We start from the raw sequence: 14,805 nt of genomic DNA on the forward strand, positions 1-14,805 counted from the left end.
TTTATTTTTTTTAAAATTTTAATAGAATATTGCTAAAATAGAATATATTATATACATTATATATTTTTTTTCTTATTATTTTTTTACAAATTGACTTATTTATCAAAATAATCCTTAATGTGACTTAATTTAAGGAACATTGGTAGTTTTAGAAAATATCAGTGTTTTTATAAATAAATTGAAAATGCTAAAAAAATGATAATTAAAGTGTCGTTTTATTGAGCATTGCATGCTTATGAAAACACTAACTCTTTAATTGGGGATTAAAATTTTGTAAAAATTTAATTTAATTAATTTATTTTTATCAATTATAATATTTAAAATGAAATAATTTAATTTTTTTAATTTAATTTTTTTAAAGAAAGCAAGAATAATTCTGTAATAGTTCAATGGAATTATTCTAAATGAAATGACGCTTTTGGACATTTTCTCTCACTGCAGTGACGAAGAGATTAGCTAATTACCTCACTCCTTAGCGCGCACTGCCAGTTCCTCCTCGTCCGCGGCGCAAACCAACTGCCATAAACTGAAAACAAGACATAAGAAGCATCTCATTCAATCTTAGGGTTAGGGTTATCCCTAATCCGGATACCGTAAACCCGTTCTTGGTCTTAGAGCCGAAGAGAAACAACCAAGATGGGCTCGAATTCGCTATCTTCAGATTCAATCACCGATCTCGATGAGCAGATCTCGCAGCTCATAAAGTGCAAACCAATCTCCGAGCCCCAGGTTCTGCTTCAGTTTCCGTTTGGTTGCCGAGAACCTAGTATAGAAAATTGATATCAATTTCGAAATTTTAATAATGTACTCCATTGACTTGTTTTGTTGGTCTGGCAATTGATTTCTATGGTATTTATATTTAGGTTGATCTGTTTTATTGGGTTGAAGAAGGATTGCCACGATAGGAAACATCTAGTATGATTCGCAAAATATTCATCTTTTATTTTTGAAAGATTTCTGGTCAATTATAATTCCCATTTCATCCTAGTCTGGCGCATTTGGCCATTGCAAAAATGTGATTGAAATGAAGGAATATCAATAGTAAGAGATTGTAATGCTTTATCCATTGCAAATCTCTTTTCTTGTTCATGGGTGCATTTCGAGTGTCTGGATTGCTGACTTTAGTTGATGATATGAGATTGTGTGAAAATGGTTTAACTCATTCATGTGGATTTCTTTCCTTTCAGGTCAGAGCATTATGTGACAAGGCTAAGGAGATACTGATGCAAGAAAGCAGTGTTCAGGTGTAGCCCTTTACCGCTTTTGGCTTGAACTTTGAATTCAATTGTGGTGCTGAATTTACTACCCCTACCCTCTCTGTTGTTAATTTTATACTTGGGAAAAATAGAATATTGTTTTAGTAATAATACAGTGCCCATAGGAATTGGGCTGTCTTTTCAAAATTTCAGTTTCATGCAGAATTATAGTCTTTTGAAAAATTTTCGTTTGGTTCATTGGACTGAATTTTCAGATTTGTTTCATCTGAGTAGTGGTTATTCTTTTTAGCATTTTCTTTTGACCTATAATTCCAGTTCCAGATGTAATGTGTCTTTGGCCACTATTAAGAGTAAATTTGTCATGCACTTCTAAGCATCAAATTACTGGAATGATAATTTATAAAATATTAATTTCTCAAATTGTTTCCTGTTTCTCAGCCTGTGAAAAGCCCTGTGACAATCTGTGGCGATATTCATGGGCAGTTTCATGATCTTGCAGAACTTTTTCGAATTGGAGGGAAGGTATCAGTTCTGACCATGACAACTTTGTATTTTAACTCTTCTGTTTCAGCTGAGGGATTGTCTAAAATAATTTATTGAGACCTGCCAATGCCTTTGAAGGTTGAAGTATCCATGAGGTATAGTCAAGTAAATTGCCACTGGTCAGGAAACTGCTTGTTTTTATTTATTTTATCATGGATATTTTTAGTGCATTTCATTAGAAGACATCCCGACAATCAGTTTCCATAATCCGTATCAAAGATTTTAAATATAGTTCTGTTTCATTAATCTCCTTGCTTGATGTCCCATTAATATTATTCACTAAAATGTGATCTTAGTGTCTGCTGAGTTCATATGATTTTACTTTCATGTCTCTGGAACTCATAGAGTTCCTCACAAAAACAAAAATTGCTTCCTTCATTGATCTTTTAAAATATGTTGTTTGTGTATTTGTTTAGATATAATTTAACATAATGCAAAAGAATGGGTTATGCAAATTGCAAATTTAGTTCTTTTTGGCATTTTCTTTCCTCTCTTCCTCATTGGATATTTTGGCAAGGCATTTGTTGGATTCTTCCTATCACATTCAGATTGAACTTTTCTGACCATTTTTTGATATTTATTGACAGTGTCCAGATACCAATTACTTATTTATGGGAGATTATGTGGATCGGGGCTATTACTCTGTTGAAACTGTGACGGTATTTATATCTCCAATCCTCTCATTTTCCCAATTATCATCGTAACAATACCAAAAAAAAGAAGCACAACTTAGCCATGATGTGCCAATTGAATTTCCTTGTTTATATTTTGAAGCTAATTTTGCTATGGGTACACTGTTATCTTAGTCATTTTAAAATCAGTCATATTCGTGACAAAGTTAATGTCACAAATAATTAATTACTTTATGTTTATTTCTACTCAAATACTATTACATCAAGCTTTTTATGCAAGATGAGTGTGGAATCTAAACTTGGATTATGACTTGGGGTGATTGCAGTTTGGTTAGTTGAATTGTAAACATCGGCTAATTGATTTTATTGGTTTTTACTGGATTGGTTTGATCTGTTTTTTAGGTTTTCTTCAATGAGCGAAATTCAATGTATGGTATTTAATTTAAACTCGAATTTCACCAGCAAATCTTGAGTAATTATAATTTTTTAGTAAAATGCCATTCTTTAATATTCATTACTACATTATGAAAAATATATATCAACATGTATATTTTAATTATCACTATTTTATTTTTTTTAAATTACTTTTATAAGCACATGAGAACATTAAATTATAAAATTGTAGGATTTATAGTTAAAAAATGAAAAGTGTTTAAAAAATGTTTATTTTTCTTTGAATAGTTACATAAATTTTAAAATATAATTTACAATATACTTTGTTTTGGTTCAATTGACCATCAGCCTTTTTTTTTTTTCTTTTTAAATGAAAATTGTAAACAAACCAATTGGTTTGGATAACCAATTCTTTTGATTTGGTCCTTTTTTGGTTTCAAATTGGTTTCCAACTTTTTGGCTTTCCATGCTTAGCTGGTAGCCCTACCTCTATAGTCGGTGAAGCTTGTGGAAAAAAATTTACAATATATGTTGGTGGCACAAATATGTATCATTGTGTAAGTGTTTGAAGTCTGATACAAGAATGATCCTCATATCATGGCTTGTTGATCACTTCTAGTGAATCTTTGAATTTCATACCAGCCTTTAATGTTTGGTTTAGCTAAAATAATTGTCGAATGCACATGCCCAGATCTTTATCCTCATGTTAGTCAATTGTAATTGTTCTAGCTAATTATTGATTGCGGCTTTCCTAAAGCACATAAAATGTTTGAAACATTTGCATTTTTTTTTTTTACATACTGATGCTGTTTGTTTATTAAATGCAGCTCTTAGTGGCGCTTAAAGTACGTTATCCACAGCGAATAACCATTCTTAGAGGAAACCATGAAAGTCGCCAAGTAATTTTCATTCATATTCCTTATCATTGAGTTATCTACTTTTAATCAACAACTGTTGTAATACTTACATTTAATCAACATTTGCATTTTAAGTTGTTTTGATTTGTCTAATATGTGTTACAATAAACAATGCTTCATTTTATTGTGGATTGTTGATTTTAAATTTTGTTATTTTAAATTTTAATTTGCATTTAACTTTATTGACCAGGAATTGTAGATTGGATATTAATCTACTTGTAACTTCTTTTTTCTTGCTCCTGGCAGATTACTCAGGTTTATGGGTTTTATGATGAATGTTTACGAAAGTGAGTTTTTTGTACACAACCTCTATTTGTCACTTATTTTGTTCTAATAGTGGTATTATATTTGAATAGTAAGAATGTATGCGTTTGCGTGTGTTTTTTCTTTTATATTTTTCTCAATAATGGGTATATATTATAGATAAGATAATTTGTACCAAACAAATGATTTTCTGTCAGCATCAACGTCCGTAAGGTTATGTTGAAGATTCCTTTTGCTCACAAATGAACTTTGTAGTATTTGTTTTGAGTTTTGACATTAATATTTTTTGCATGTGTTGTCTATCGTTTGTTTTCTTTTGCATGACCATACTGCATTATAAGGATGTTATGATCCCACATTGCTGAGAGACAATCTTGGTGAGAGCTTAATAAGTCCCTAGGCACTTACCTCTTGCAAGCCAGATTTCAAGGGTGAGTTCTACATTTATAGTTTATTCCTCCTGTGGTTCAACTGCAGTAACTTGTGGCCCTCAATAATTCATATCAATTAGTATTAGAGCTAAACCTATCTTGAAAGACCCGACACTTGAAGTGGTGGCCTAGGCCCATGATGTAAGGACAGGTGATCCAATGTGTAGGGTGCTAATCATGACCAATGTGGCCATGACAAACAAAGACATTGGTTCACCAAGCGTGGGGTATTGTTATGATTCCGCATTGCTAAAGGACAATAAAGAGTAGAAGATAGAATTATACTAGTAAAGCTAGTACTAGAAGGAGAAACAATAAATGTAGTTAGTGCTTATGCCCCACAAATAGGACTAGATAGTGAGAGTAAACAAAGGTTTTGGGAAGATATGGATGATCTAATGCAAAGCATACCGAATGAAGAGAATGTTTTCATCGGTGGAGATTTGAATGGACATGTAGGAAGTGATAGGCAAGGTTATGAGAATGTTCATGGAGGTTTTGGTTTTGGCAGCCGAAATGAGGAGGAAAAAAGTATTCTGGATTTTGTTATGGCATATGACCTAATACTAGTAAATACCTACTTTATGAAAAGAGACTCACATTTAGTAAATTTTAAAAGTGGGCAACATAGAAGCCAAATTGACTTCTTCTTAATCAGGAAGACAAATAGAGCTCTATACAAGGATTGCAAGGTTATTCTAGGAGAGGCTTTAACAAGTTAACATCGGTTAGTGGTCTTGGATGTCAAGTTTAGGAACAATTCAAGTAAGGTCAGAAGAAATAGTATAGCTCGAACAAAGTGGTGGGAGTTGAAAGGAGTAAAGCAAGTGAAGTTCAAAAATAAGCTTATCGAGTCTGAAGCATGGAAGCTGGATGTGGAGGCCAATGATATGTTGATACAGATGGCATTAAAGATTAGAAAAGTTGCTAGAAAAGTACTTAGAGAGTCTAGAGAACATGGACCACCCTCAAAAGAGAGATGGTAGTGGAATGAGGAAGTACAAAAGACAATGAAGAGAAAGAGGGAATGGTATAAGAAATTACCTAAGTGTGATAATAATGAGGCATATGAACAGTATAAGATAGCAAAGAAAAAGGCGAAAAAGGCAGTTAGTCAAGTAAGAGGACAGGCCTTTGAAAAGTTATATGAGAAACTTGGAACTAAAGATGGGGAGAAAGATATTTATAGATTAGCAAGGAGGAGAGAAAAGAAACGTCAAGATCTCAATCAAGTTAGGTGCATTAAGGATAAAGAAGGAAAAGTGTTGGTGAAAGATGAGGACATTAAAGAAAGATGGAGAAATTATTTTGATGATCTCTTTAACAATAGTCAAAGTGGTAATAGCGTGAATATAGACTACAGAGCAATAGAAAAGAATGTGAATTATACTAGAAGGATTAGATCTATAGAAGTAAAGGAAGTACTTAAGAGAATGAAAGTGGGTAAAGCCTGTGGACTCGATAGAATACCAATTGAAGTGTGGAAGTGTTTGGGATATACAGGAGTGACATAGTTAACTAAATTGTTTAATAAGATTCTAAACTCAAAGAAAATGCCTGATGAATGGAGGAGGAGTATTTTAGTACCTATTTTTTTAAAAAAGAGAGACATATAGAGTTGCTCAAACTATGGGGGAATTAAACTCATGTGCCATACTATGAAGTTGTGGGAGAGAGTTGTGTAACATCGACTACGTCATGACACTTTTATCTCTCCCAATCAATTTGGCTTCATGCCTGGTCGTTCAACTATGGAAGCGATCTTTCTCATTAGAAGCTGGACAGATAAATATAGAGATGTGAAGAAAGATCTATACATATTTTTTATCGATTTGGAGAAGGCTTATGATAGTGTTCTAAGAGATGTCTTATGGAGAGTGTTAGAACAAAAGAGGGTATCTATTAGATACATACAAGCGTTGAAAGATATGTATGAAGGAACAACTACTATTGTGCGCACAGTGGGAGGGGACACGAGATTTTCCTATCTCAATTGGATTACACTAAGGTTCAGCTGTAAGCCCTTACTTTTTTACATTAGTTTTAGATGAATTAACGAAATATATACAAGAGAGTATCTCTTGGTGCAAGATGGTTGCAGATGATATAGTTCTGATAGATGAGACGGTTCTGATAGATGAGACGCGAGAAGGAGTCAATAGAAAGTTAGAGTTTTGGAGAAGTACTCTAGAGTCAAAGAGTTTTAAGTTAAGTAAAACGAAGACAGAATACATGCATTGCAAGTTCAGTGAAGGTCGAACTGGTGACAGGGAAGGAGTTAGTTTGGATGGAGCGGTACTGCCATAAAGTAATCACTTTAAATATCTTGGCTCAATCCTTCAAGTAGATGGGGGATGTGAGGGGGATGTGAGGAGGATGTTAGTCATAGGATTAAAGCCAGATGGTTGAAGTGGAGAAGTGCCACTAGAGTTTTATGTGATCGCAAAATTTCCAATAAGTTGAAAGGAAAATTTTACCGTACAGTCATACGACCGGTCATATTATATGATAGTGAGTGTTGGGCACTAAAGGAGTCGTATGTGTCTAAAATAAGAGTTGTGAAGATGAGAATGTTAAGGTGATGAGTGGTCATACTAGACTAGATAAAGTCCGTAATGAGAGTATTAGAGGAAAGATAGGAGTGGTGCCAATTGAAGATAAGTTGAGAGAAGGGAGATTGAGGTAGTTTGGTCATGTGAAGCATAGACATACGGAGTCTCCAGTTAGACAAGTAGAGCACATTAGGTTAGAGGATAGAAAGAAAAGAAGAGGTAGATCTAAACTGACTTGGAGGAGAGTAGTACAAGATGACTTAGAAGCATTACACATTTTCGAGGATTTAACCTAAAATCGTTTAGAATGGAGAAAGAGAATCTATATAGCTGATCCAAAATTCTTGGAATAAAAGCTTAGTTGAGTTGAGTTGAACTAGTTAAGCTTGTTATTTTCAAGTTGCTTATCTTGACTTGCCCCTTGAATGAACATCTAGATGTGAGAGAGAGAGAGTGTGACAAAGAAAAGACTATTTTTAATTGAAAATGATGGTGTTTGTGTTTTAAATGCTGATGTTTACTGACATTCTATTGATGTTGGAAAGCTTCTAAATTCCTTATGAACACTAGAATAATTGTGGATATTTTGTAGGAATAAGGAAACTCTGTAAGATGCAGGGTTTACTTGGAATCTCTTTTTTAGGATATTGTATCCTAGGTTTCATTTCAAGACTCTTCATAACTTGATTATCTGGTCAAAATATGCAAAAATTAAATGGCCTTGTGCTTAGCATTTCGGAATTTCTATTAGATTGTGGAGGATCCCCTTCTATCTTTTTTGCATGTAATGCACAATTATTTTTGCCATATAACTGTATTTATTAGATGCAACATAATTGAACATTAATGAAGGCCAAGTTTACTGGTTTGAAATTTGCTTGTTGGTTACAAGCGATATTGCAATTGATGTAGGGTTTACTGAGACAGCCTAACTATCAGTAGAGTAGTATGTCCTTTTGGGGACAGTTGGACGATTTGATATGCTTGTTTGGATTTGTGCAAAATTTCTAAATTGGCTTCTTACTTCTTTGAGAAAATATTGTAATTGCTTCTTGCACCTCTTGCAAATATGTGATACTATTTCTTTATATAAATTTCTTACAGGTATGGCAATGCTAACGTTTGGAAGATCTTCACAGACCTTTTTGACTGTTTTCCATTGACTGCCTTGGTTAGTAAGACTTATTATAGGGGATGATGTCTGTTAATGATTGCAAATTTGCAAGTAACATAAATTTGGATGTTGGGGGACATATTACAGAGAGATTTACCTGTTTTTGTTAATCCTGAGATACAAGGTTAGAGCTAATTTTTAACTAATCCTGGTGGGTGCTATTCATTTGTTTCTGAAGTTCACCATAATCATTGTTCCACTCTATCATTTTTGTGTATATTACCCTTATTGTGCCCACCAAGATTGTTTTTGGATTTTCTTATGTGGAGATCTATGACTATGGCCATTCCAATTGCTCTATACTTACCTACACTTGATTATGAGTGTGCTTATCAGAAATCTCAGTTCTCACAGTCAATGATAGAAAACCTCTAATAATATATGTGGGATCTCGTGGATGAAATTTTCTGCTTTATTTGTTGTTTATGAAAGCTTGGTCAAAGATAGCTTGGAATAAATGATATACATCTTAGAGTCCTACTTTCTTCTTTGTAGGTTGAGTCAGAAATATTTTGTCTGCATGGTGGATTGTCCCCATCAATTGAAACCCTCGATGGCATAAGAAACTTTGATCGTGTTCAAGAGGTTCCTCATGAAGGGGCCATGTGTGATCTCTTATGGTCTGATCCAGATGACCGATGTGGCTGGGGTATATCACCTCGAGGTGCCGGATATACTTTTGGTCAGGTAACACCTCTCTTTATTTCAAAGGGTGTGCTTCTGTCTCTATTTTATCCTTTGTTCTTTTCTCAAATTATGTTCGTGAACTCACTTCTGAAATTTCTCTAATATAATTTTTGTTATTTGGTGTAGGATATATCTGAACAATTTAATCATACAAACAACTTGAAGTTGATTGCTAGAGCACATCAGCTTGTTATGGATGGATTTAACTGGGCACATGTATTTATTATTCTCGCAGTTCATGAAGTTGTTCTGGATTTTGGGTTCAGTACAGTAAGTTCAGGCTTTAAGATTCATTGTTTTCTGGGTGCAGGAACAAAAGGTGGTTACCATATTTAGTGCTCCTAATTATTGTTACCGCTGCGGAAACATGGCATCTATATTGGAAGTTGATGATTACAAGGCTCACACTTTCATCCAAGTCAGTTTGTCTCTCTTTCCCAAATTTCTTCTCAATCAATACTGTTTTACTCTGGTAAAAACTTCTTAGGGTGGTGCTCTTTGATGCGTTGCAGTTTGAGCCAGCTCCTAGGAGGGGAGAGCCTGATGTTACCCGTAGAACACCTGATTACTTCCTCTAAATCAGCCTTCTGTTGCACCATTATGACCTACTTAACTGCCACTTCATCCCTACTTCAAGCTCAGGTGGTTGAGCATCCTTGTTGCAAGAGAATGATATCTATTGAGTTTAGTATCTATAGAACTTTCTTGGCATGCTTTACTGGTGGCTATGGGAGCCCAAAAGCATGTATAGTAGTGCCAGATTCTGTGCTTTTTAGCTGTGTCTTGTACTTGAAACCTCGCTGGATATGCTCATGGCAGACCATCAGCGTTAGATTGTACCTTCTTTTCACTTTTGTCCCATCCTTTTGGGGCCTGTAGGGGGATAAATGTATCCGATATCTAGTGGATGCTTTTACTCTTTTTTCACCGTGTAATTTTCAACGGAGTTGTTTAGAAGTTTCATCTCTCTCACTCTCTCTCTCTCTCTCTCTCTCTCTCTCTCTATCTCTCGTTTGACATCAAAGAAACTTGAAACCTTGAGCTGTAAAGAAATTTTCTCTACAAAGATGAATACGGCTTCCAAGGAATATGAACTTGTTCCCAAAACCGTAATAAACATGTCCCCATTTTTTCAATTGCCTATTACCTTTTTTCTTTTGGTGTAATTAACTGTAGCCGAGAGTCAAACTCGAGATAGACCACTTTAGTACTTACTACTTTTTATTCACATTCGAAGCTCAATTGTTTGATATTTTCGATTCATTGATAGGAATTGATGTTCTTGGATTTTTCTTGTGAGTTTAGATCTACAAAATAAGAGAGAACATTGTATATACTTAAATCAGTATAGGTAGCAAAGTGTAGAATTGACTACAGCATTAGCTATTTGAAATGAATTTGAACTCCATTAATGCATCCCAATGCTTAATTACCACAGGATCATAAACAAACCAACAGCTCTAAAACAGCTGACGAGCTATGCTAGAATCTATAATAACCCCAAAAACTCGTTAAAACATAACAATTGAGAAAATCAAATCCCATGTTAAAATAAATTACCAAATGATTCGCATTTCATGAACAAGCCGTTTGCCCACATATAAAAAAATAAATAACCAATGACATATGGTGAAAAATTCAACTGCAGACTATGAAGAAGGAAGAATTTAAGATGATCCAACTCTAGCAAAGAGGGAAGAATTTGAATTGAGAGATAGATGAGACTTTGACAGTTGCGAGATTGAGAACTGCGGAGAAACTAGGGTTAAAGAATGGATCAAAGTTGTTTGTTTTAAATTCAATTCAACTCAACTAAGTTTTTATCCCATAAATTTATTGGGGTTGGCTATAGGGATTCTCTTTTTTCACTCTAAACGATTTTAGGTTAAATCTTCAGAAATGTATAATGCTTCTAGGTTATATTGTACTACTTTCCTTCAAGTCAGTTAAGGTCTATTCCTTCTTTTCTTTCTATCCTCTAACCTAATGTGCTCTACTTGTCTAACTATAGTCTCTGCATGTCTACACTTCACGTGACCAAACCACTTCCATCTCCCTTCTCTCATCTTATCTTCAATTGGCACTATTCTTACATTTTCTCTAATACTCTAATTACAAACTTTATCTAGTCTAGTATGGCTGCTCATCCATCTTAATATTCTCATCTCCATAACTCTCATCTTAGACACATGCGGCTCCTTCATTACCCAACAGTCATTACCATATAACATGGCCGGTCGGTAGGCTGTATAGTAAAATTTTTCCTTCAACTTATTAGGAATCTTGAGATCACATAAAACTCCCGTGGCATGTTTCTGCTTCAACCATCCGGCTTTAATCCTATGGCTAACATCCTTGTAACACCCTCACTTTACGTAGTCTGTACGTTCTACTGTTCCGATGACCAATGGCTGTCCGGACCGTCAGGATGTTTAGAACTACACTTAAATGATAGTGAGGAGATATAAAATGATGGAATACATGATAATAGAATACAAGAAAAATTAAGAAAAAATAAAATAAATGAAATGTAACTAGGTTAAACTAGCCGGAATCATAGCGATGGTTGACCACACCGGGAAGTTACTGTGTAGACAGTTGATGGCCCCAGGACCACGTGGAACCCCGAGAAATAATTTTAAAGACCTAATTAAAAGTCTACTGAGATACAGATGACATTAAAAATGTCAAAGAAAATTTAGTGAATCAGTACAGACGAAAATGAAAATTAAAGGAGCTGTCGGATCAGGAATTAAATCGGTATTATCGAAAAAGTGGGACTATAACCCGAAGAGGGGCATTTTGGTCATTTGACACCTAAAGTTGACTTTTGACCTAAATGTCCATTAAAATGAGTGAAATTAAATTTTGAAAACCCCATAAAAATATGAAATTACATGTGTAATGTAAATAAAGAAAATATGGGGGATTAATTGTAAATATGAAAACTTGAATATTATAATGATTAATTAAATGATAGTGGAGTACATAAAGCATATGGGGACAGATTTCACTATTTCACAACCTCATTTTTTTCATTTCATACATCCATGGCCGAAATCAAGCTTCTCCTTTCTTTCCTCCATGGTCATTCCATGCAAGCTTGAAACCTCTCCCATTTTCAACCTACATTCACAAGTTCTCTTAATTAAAGTTGGTCCTCATACCTTGGGGAGATCATAGGCAGCAAGAACAAGAGGATTTGGTGAAGTTTTCACAAGGTTTGAAAATTCATGGTTGAAGGTTAGTGCTAATTTCCTCTTCCTTTCTTAATTAAACTTTGAATTAAGGTTGTAATGAGTTGATATGTTAAGAAATTTGAAGGAATTGATGAGTATTTGTGAAGCATTGATTTCAGCAGCCTTGGTAAGTAAGGGAGATTGATGAATTCTTACATGTAAGTGATGGGTTGTGATGTGGATTAAGGTAATTACATGTATTAGCAAATTTATTTCATGTGTATGTTGAAGTTGATAAGTTGAATTAGGGTTTTGAAATTGTTTGATGAGACTTGTGTAATTGCCTCATTTTGGCAGCCTTGAAAGCATGAGAGATTGATAATTTTATGTATGTAAAAGGTGAATTGTGAGGTTGATGAATGAATTATAGGTTGTGGGTTGAAGTTACATGTGATAGAAATTTGATTGAATGTGAATTGTTGACTTTGACCATTTAAATTAGGATTCTGAATTAGTTAATTGAGACTTGATTGATGTTGCTGGAATTTAATTGTGTTGAAATGAATTGGTAATATTAGAAGTGCCATGAATGCCACAATTATAGTTTGGAAGATGGAGAAATGAATATTGGGAGTGTAATTTCCTTGCAGGTTGAGTATTTGTTGAGGGCAGTATATGTTTTGAGCCATAAGTGAATATGGACTAGACCTAAAATTATCCATTTTTCATGTAGAAACTATGCCAAAATTCTACCTAAAAAGTGACCTAAAATCTGACCTAATCTAGATTACCAAATTGTGAACCCAGAATTTTGACCAAATGAACAGTGTTCATTCATTTGGCCATATCTCACTCTAGACAGGTCCAAATGACTTGAAATTTATACCATTGGAAAGCTTAGACATAGGGCTACAACTTTTGTGAAGATACCAGAGCCCAGAAATGCCACTAACCAAATCAAATTGCTTACACAATTTGGGATACCAAAACTATTCAGAACCAAAACTGCTCAGATTTGCTAAACATAGGCTACTTGACCAGTTTTGGCAAAGAGGCCATAACTTGGTCCACAGAAATCCAAATGCCCTGAAACTAGTGCCAAAATTTCAATAAGACATAGATCTACAATATTGCTATTTTGACCAGAACCCAGAAATCAAGAGAAATAGGTCAATTGGCTAGGTCAACTTAGTGCACAAAATCTGAAAATTTCATAAGTGACCATTGACTCCAGAATATTCTTTTAGTCATATCTCTCATTAGAAAACTTCAATTGATATGTGCCATATAGTTTTGGAAACCTAAGAAATATAGCTCAAATTGTGTTTTAGACACCTATCTCAAATTATGAATGTAAAAAGTTTAAATTTTGGGTCAAAGCCACTGACCTAAATGGAAATCATGTTAGCATAGGACATTTGAGTCCAGGCCAATAATGTGGCTTTAAGTAAGTCTACATGATTTGAAAAATTGCAACTAGAAATTTTGAGTGACCATAAGACATAGAGCAACAGATTCTATGAAGAACACTAGGCCTAAATATTGCTAGAACCTATTCAAATAAAGTGTTAAAGTGTAATACCAAAACTGCCTAGTTAAGAACTAGAATTTACAACTGAACCAGTTATGGTTATTTGGCCATAACTTGAGTTATATAAATCCAAATGACATGATTCAAAAATAAAAATAAAGATAAGACATAGAGGGACAACTTCCATGAAGGAAGTGAGGCCAAATAATGGCCATAAATTTCTTAATTTGATATGCAAAGACAAAACAGTAAAGTTGAACCTAAAGAAAGGTTTTTGAAATAAATTATTGACTTATTCCTAATAAGTCATTACATGCTAAATTACATGAAACTGGTATCTGGGTCCCACTTTTCCCACTTTCCCACTATACATGGATATGAAAATTTTATTAAACAATTAATAATGCTTAATTGCTCAAAGTATGCCTAGACTTATGTATATAGTTGGATCGATTGGTATACCAATTAGGGATTACAGATAGCAGTACTATCTACATGGAAAGTCATGGACTGACAATATATATTTGATATGATTGTTCTGCAGGCTATATGTCTGCCCGTTGGCCATTGTGCCTAATTGTATTTCTGGCTTTAATAGTCTGCTTGCAGGCCTTGTGCCTGATATGACAGATGCCATTATGCATAATTATATTCTGGCTTTATGCCTGCCTGCTGGCCTTGTGCCTGACAGACAGTTGTATACAGGATATTATATGCCTGCTCGCTGGCCTAGTGCCTGACATGACAGTTATATATAGAATAGAAACTCCCGCGTATCCAGCCTTATAGTCTGTTATAGGTCACTTGGGCATAAATATGAGTAATGAGTCTTAAATTTAATTAAGTACCGCAAACAGATACGAGTAAGAGGTTATAAAAATCAATTAATTATATGAGGAGATCCCAGTAAATTAATATGCTCCTATGGAGCAGTTAAAGTTATGAAACGACTCATAAGTAATAAGCTTTAAAAATTAAATAATTATATGAAGAGACCATTGATATGACTTTAAAAGACAAAAAAAGAAATAAATGCACAGATAAGATACTGATAATTAAATTATTCCCAAAGTGCAATTGAAATATACAATTGATCTAGAATTATGAAATTTCACATATTATTGTTATTTTAAATCATTTAGTTATTTTGCTTTAAGATTATGCACCACCAAGCAATTTGCTTAGCGCATTAGATTTTCTATCGTGTATGTACTGGAGACCAAACATAGCAGCCGCCATAGCAGTAGCCGCCATAGTAGTACTCTGATTACAGTTGTCCAGATCT

The 14,805-nt window shown here is 34.2% G+C and overlaps 1 protein-coding gene across 1 annotated transcript; it reads left to right on the plus strand.

The window, feature by feature from the left end:
• The first annotated feature begins 429 nt into the window (after positions 1 to 429).
• Positions 430 to 9,767, plus strand: LOC110661191 (serine/threonine-protein phosphatase PP2A-4 catalytic subunit). The gene is made up of 11 exons (XM_021819758.2): positions 430 to 729; positions 1,188 to 1,244; positions 1,656 to 1,739; positions 2,348 to 2,419; positions 3,613 to 3,684; positions 3,949 to 3,989; positions 8,054 to 8,120; positions 8,619 to 8,810; positions 8,937 to 9,026; positions 9,121 to 9,228; positions 9,323 to 9,767. The coding sequence occupies exons 1-11, from the start codon at positions 637 to 639 to the stop codon at positions 9,386 to 9,388; spliced, it is 942 nt and encodes a 313-aa protein (XP_021675450.1). The 5' UTR covers positions 430 to 636; the 3' UTR covers positions 9,389 to 9,767.
• The last annotated feature ends 5,038 nt before the right edge of the window (positions 9,768 to 14,805 follow it).

The sequence above is a fragment of the Hevea brasiliensis genome, chromosome 5 (assembly GCF_030052815.1).
Source record: "Hevea brasiliensis isolate MT/VB/25A 57/8 chromosome 5, ASM3005281v1, whole genome shotgun sequence".
NCBI lineage: Eukaryota > Viridiplantae > Streptophyta > Magnoliopsida > Malpighiales > Euphorbiaceae > Hevea > Hevea brasiliensis.

Coding starts and splice junctions, on each gene's coding strand:
- LOC110661191 (XM_021819758.2), top strand. CDS start 637: ATGGGCTCGAATTCGCTATCTTCAGATTCAATCACCGATCTCGATGAG. Junction 730..1,187: donor AACCAATCTCCGAGCCCCAG/GTTCTGCTTCAG, acceptor CTTTCCTTTCAG/GTCAGAGCATTATGTGACAA. Junction 9,027..9,120: donor ATGGATTTAACTGGGCACAT/GTATTTATTATT, acceptor TTCTGGGTGCAG/GAACAAAAGGTGGTTACCAT.